This window comes from Bactrocera latifrons, unplaced genomic scaffold (assembly GCF_001853355.1).
Source record: "Bactrocera latifrons isolate USDA-ARS-PBARC rearing strain unplaced genomic scaffold, ASM185335v1 scaffold_540, whole genome shotgun sequence".
NCBI classification, from domain to species: Eukaryota; Metazoa; Arthropoda; class Insecta; order Diptera; family Tephritidae; genus Bactrocera; species Bactrocera latifrons.
The window spans coordinates 55,215-61,111 of record NW_017537202.1 but is presented as its reverse complement, the minus strand read 5'-3'; the positions used below and the strand labels follow the sequence as shown (position 1 = coordinate 61,111).

Genomic DNA, 5,897 nt, shown 5'->3' with positions numbered 1-5,897 from the left:
CGCCTGATGAGGTGAAGCAACCCCACACCATCACCGATGAACCGCCATGTTTCACGGTTTTTTTTAGTGTATTTGGGATTGAGTTCTTGCAAAGGGGGTCGTCATACATATGGTTTCCCATCATTACCAAATACATTCAATTTGGATTCGTCACTCCAAACAACCAAATTCCAAAATTTAGAGTCCTTCCAGAGATGGTCTTTAGCAAACGCTTTTCGCTTTTCAATATTTTTTTTTGAAACGTTAGGTTTTCGTCTTGCTAAACGGCCATTCAATGAATTTTCTTGTAGTCGTCTTCGTACAGTTTGCGCAGATATTTGTACGTGGTATTCCTCTAATTGAGTAATAATTTCTGTGGAGGTTAAAAATGGATCAGACTTATTTAGCCTTACTAAGGCCCTATCGTCAGAACGGGTGGTCTTTCTTGGCTTTTTACGCGGTAAATTTTCAAAAGTCTTAGTTTTTTTATAAAATTGAATAGCGTTATTAATTTTGCCTCGAGAAAATCCTAAAACATCTACAACTTCGGCAATATTTTGATATATTTGAAAACATTCCTATATGACCCTTCTTGCGCTTGAAGTTGTGCTTTTATTCTTGCCCATGACGACGATGACTACAAATTTTGTTAAAAATAACTTAATTTAGTAAAAAAGAACAATAYTGATRTAAATTGTGGCGAAAAAATTTTAATTTACCCGTTTCAAACAGAATGACTTAATTATGTGAGTACACTTTTATTGACAATAAATGGAAAATTCATTTAAACTCTCCCAAACGAAAATACTTGAATGCGCTGTAAATTGGTGGCGTTCCTAGAATAACGGAACTTTTTGTTTGCGCAATATTAGGGATGTTGCATAAAGAAATATACCTTGATTTTTTACATGTTGTAAAAAAGTACTGAATGACTTAATTATATGAGCACAAGTGTATATATAAATTATAGTGATAGTTATAACTGAATAAGAAAAGGTTGAATCATAATTTGAGATAAAAACATAATAGCTGACAGATATTCCTGAAGCATTGCACAGAGGAATGCAAAATTTAAAAGAAACGGTCAAGTCTGTGTTTTAGAAGTCGATTTTGCAATTACTTTCAATGAATGTTGGACAAAACATCATATGATTAGATATAGGCATAGGGCGTGAGACGCGCTCTCTTCTGCTCTACTCCTGCGCAGTTATTCACTATACGATACAGATGCAGAGACTGTGAAGATGTTGTTATATCATACATATTTATGTATTACTAGGTTGTAGATTGCCAATTTAACTGTTCCATTATACTGTTATCATGATCATCACACGTTAAAATGAATTCTACTGCATATTTCGATATCTTGAACGTATCGGAAAGTTGCAGTGAACTTCAATATATAGAGACGATACTTCATCACGTTTAATAAAAATAGCTTCTATATTTAAATGAAAGTAAATTATGGATATTAAAACTTGTATTATTAATTAGATCACTAATTTATTAGGATTATAAAATGGGTAAAACTTTTTCTCCTATATATTTATTTTTCTAATACTGTATATACATATACTGTTTTTCCTTTTGCTTTTAACAAATTGTCATAGTCATCTTAATATATAAGACCTGTTATTTTATTATAATTCGCAGTAGTCTGATATCTAATATAATTTTTATTAACATTTGGTTTAAATATATATTTTTCATTTTATACCCTTAGATTTACTCTATGAATGCTACAAATGCATCAAAAATCACTGGAATGCTTCTTGAAATACCAACACCTCAATTACTTTCCATTTTGTCTTCTGAAGACACATTAAGACAAAAGGTTAATGAAGCTCTTGATATAATAACATACAAGCAAAAAACAGAGGCTAATAATGTATCTACCCAAACTCAGAAGAAAATGATACCGGTGGTATTACTTGAACAGTGTCAAATAGAAGATAATGAACCCTTATTTTATTCGCCTGGGAAAAGGGGTTTTTATACGCCAAGACAAGGTTATGGCTCATTTGAACGAATAAGTGCATTCAGGAATATTGGAAGGTATGTAATTAATAAAATTTAGATTATTAGAAAACAGGAAACATTGGCAAACTTTAGACCTCACAGAATTCGATCGCCGAAATAACACCTCTTGGTCTCATCCGGATCAAATCCGGGTCAAAAATGTACCTTTGAAGAGTATTATTGCGCCTGTGCAACTGAAATTAATATTTTTTTCTTGTTTTAATTCTTAAGCAAAACTGAAAAAATATGAAACAATTATATTTTTCAGATTGATCGGATTATGCTTGCAGCAAAATGAGTTGCTTCCACTTTTTTTACAGCGACATGTATTAAAATTTATATTAGGAAGGAAAATTAAATTTTACGATTTAGCATTTTTTGATCCCACAATATACGAGTCATTCAGACAACTTATACTAAACGCTCAATCAGAAGATGGAGATGCCACAATACTACGCATGGAGTTATTTTTTGTGTAAGCTAAATAAATTCGAAATATTTGTTGATTTATAACTATTATTGTTTGAAATACGTTTTAAGTATCGATCTTATGAAAGAAGAAGGAGGAGGTAGTGTTGAATTGTTACCGGGTGGACGTGAAATTCAAGTTACTAGCAGCAATTTATTTGAGTATTTAAAACGTTACACCGAATATAGACTAATCAAATCGCAAGAGAAAGCTTTAGAGGTAAGTAATTAGAWCTATTTGCCTTTTACTAAAAAAAACTGATACAGTAGCCTTTATACCTTGTATTTTGTATCACCTAAGGGGGTGCCTGCTTTAGAAGCTTCAAAAAATCATTTTTTTTTTGCTTAAATCTCTTTAAAAAAATATTTAAGAGTATGTCCCCAAAGTTATAGATGGGAATTTGAAGTGTTGTTAAAGCTAGAAGGGTAATAGTGACCGAGCATCTTTCAGACATGTGACCGCTTGGGCAGAAAGCGAAAACTTTGACGCGCGATTTCTCAGTTTTTCATTTATACAATGTTTCTTAAAAAACTAATCGTCGTAAGGAATTGGGGCAAAGTTTATTATCTTTGGGATTAAACTGTCTTCTATTCTATTCTGACTAAACAAAACTAAGAAAAGTCAAGTTTGAGTATATTTTTAAACAACATAAAGTAAATTTTTTTTGTTCAAAAACCGAATTTTAAAAAAATATTTAGAATTTTACACTTTATTTTAAAATTTTCTTAGTTTAACTAGAACATAAATTATTAAAAAATATGAATCTCTTTGAATTTTTTGTTTTCGATAGAAATTGCGATCTGCATCCTGCTCGCCGTCCGACAAATGCACATGCCAGATGCATCGACAATTGCTATCAGACGGCAGGATATCAAAGATTTCGTATCCAAAAAATTTGCGAATGATGTTTAATATATAACTAAATATCGCTTTAACAAAGTATTTCCTTCTCTCTCCAAAAAAAATTAATTTTTGAATTATCACAACCCCCATTTATTACGAAAAATTATTAGAATTCTTATATCTGGCATTATGTCCAATATATATTGATATTGTGAAAATTTCTTTCACAAATTTGGTTGTATTTATCACAATATAGCGATGAATGCTGATATGTCAGCCGGTTTTGTTTTTTTTTTATTTTAATTCTGTAACGAAAATATGAAAGAATGCAAGATGAACAATTTTTTGGATAGATTTTTATTTAATTTCTACGGCCAATTTTCGAAATACATACTTTTCAGTTATACGTACGAAGTACAAGTTTTAAAAGTAAAAAGAAAAATACTCTCCTTTGGATTAACCATCGGAATGAATAAAAACTGTGTATCACCATTTCATTCATTACCGTCATCCACATTGGTTTCACAACATGATAATACTCCAAGATATAAGAAGAATTACTTTAAAAAGTTAATAACCAACCATGTTCGACGGAATGTGCAGATGAATTCAAACAAATCAACATCACTAACGGTAGAAATACCCGTTCCCACCAAAATCTTAATGCAACATGAACCAATATTAGATCGACAAATATAATTTAAATACTCCACGAATAAAAGTTAGCTTTTGAATACACTTTCAGCCACTTGGATAGCACATTACAAACAATCAGAAAACTTTTCGCTATCAATTGTTAATACCACATCTACTGCTGTTGAAAGAAACTGACTATATGCTTTTGCCAAAAAGCTGGATCAAATATACGCTTAAAATGATAGATATCGATTTCGGTCAATTAAGGAAAAAATGTGCTGACAGTTGACTCCTCAGTCTGATTCTCAACTCAGTCCTCTCCCCAATATCTCGGACACGAGGCAAAATGTAGTAATGAAACTTAGTGAGCACTATGCCGCTAAAATGAGTTAATAACAAAAAATTACTATTTCTGGGTCGTACCTACTTAAAAGCTCTTTTCTTGTTAAATTCTTAAGATTTCAAATGAGATTTTTTTTTTTACAAATTTGACCTATTAAAATTCTAAGTTCCCGGAGGAAACTAGACCGGCAAGTATAGCCTGGTAGCCCTATGTTAAAGTGGTGTTGGAATATCAAAGGTATTTTTCTCCTATACAACTACTGTTTACTAATTAAATATTGTCGAGCCACCAATATTACTTGACAAAGTTATATTTAATATATTGAGTTAATGTGAAAAACGTCAACCAGGCGACTTTAATTAATTATACAAGGTGCATTAAAAAGTAACAGGACTTAAATAAAAAACAGAACAAATGGTTTTTTCGGCAAAATCAATTTATTTTACTCAAAATTATCTCCTCTGCTTCAATACAGCGCGGTTCAAAAGCATGTCGAATGAATGTTTTAGCTCATTGGCCGGTATGGCCGCCAGTATGCCGGTGCAAGCCTTTTGAATGGCCTCTACGCCTGCATAAAGCTCTCCTTTCATGGGCAAATTAATTTTTCCGAAAAGGAAGAAGTCGCACGGTGTCATATCAGGTGAATACGGGGAGTGGCTAATGGTTAAAATGTGATTTTTGGTCAAATAAACCTCTTTAATGATGTCTTTCGAATGTTTGATTCTGAGCAATTTTTGGCCGTCCGTCAATTTGTGCGGAACAAATCGTGCAGACTTTTCGTAAGTCCAAATGTCAAAATGCGATGAATCGATGTTTTGGAGATGTTCAATTCCATTTCTATGAATTTCAATGATGATGATCGGTTGATCGTCATTTATGCCCTCGTGACCACTTTGAATACGTTGAAACTACTCGTGCACTCTGCTACGGGGTAGGTAATAAACGCCATATACTTGTTGCACCAATTGAGCCGTTTCGGTAGGAGTTTTACCAATTTTAAAACAAAATTTAATGTTGGCTCTTTGTTCGAAGATCATTTTCGCACCGATAACACAAACATATTGATACTTAAAACGCAATAACTTCACTTCCAATCGACGAAATGTCATGAAATTCTCACTCACAATCGATAAAGAGAGCAATTTCTAACACATCAGTCGACATCAGAGAACGTATATTTATAGAGAAGGTTCACGATGTCAAAAATTTAGGGATATTTCAATTTTGGGATATTTACTGTTTTTAATGAGCGTGTTTCACCACTTAACATGAGGGGCATGAAAATAGAAGAATGGAGCATTTTCAGTGTTAAATCAGAGAACTTATGCTATTTCCGATGTTAAGGAATGTACGCTTACAGATTCGCATATTTACAATGCGCAACCGACTCTGCATATAATTTATATACATACATACATACGTATGTTATATTTTATATCAAAACACAAAAGCATTGTATTATAACCTAATTATTTAATTAATGTAGGTTTGATAAGATATGCATATACGTATATACATACTTATATACCTACATATTTATTTGCATGCCTTTAAAAGTTGTGATAAAATGTTAAAAGACCAAGCGGTCGCACATATTCATTCACGTAT

At 32.2% G+C, this 5,897-nt stretch overlaps 1 protein-coding gene across 2 annotated transcripts in view; it reads left to right on the top strand.

Moving 5' to 3' along the window:
* LOC108974273 (E3 ubiquitin-protein ligase hyd) overlaps positions 1-5,897 on the top strand; it is a 90,624-nt gene that overhangs the window by 61,155 nt on the left and 23,572 nt on the right. For both annotated transcript variants that reach the window (XM_018941981.1, XM_018941979.1), the window contains exons 15-17: positions 1,703-2,034; positions 2,267-2,473; positions 2,539-2,686. In XM_018941981.1, coding sequence (XP_018797526.1) covers positions 1,703-2,034; positions 2,267-2,473; positions 2,539-2,686 — 687 coding nt within the window. The remainder of the gene's footprint in view (positions 1-1,702; positions 2,035-2,266; positions 2,474-2,538; positions 2,687-5,897) is intronic.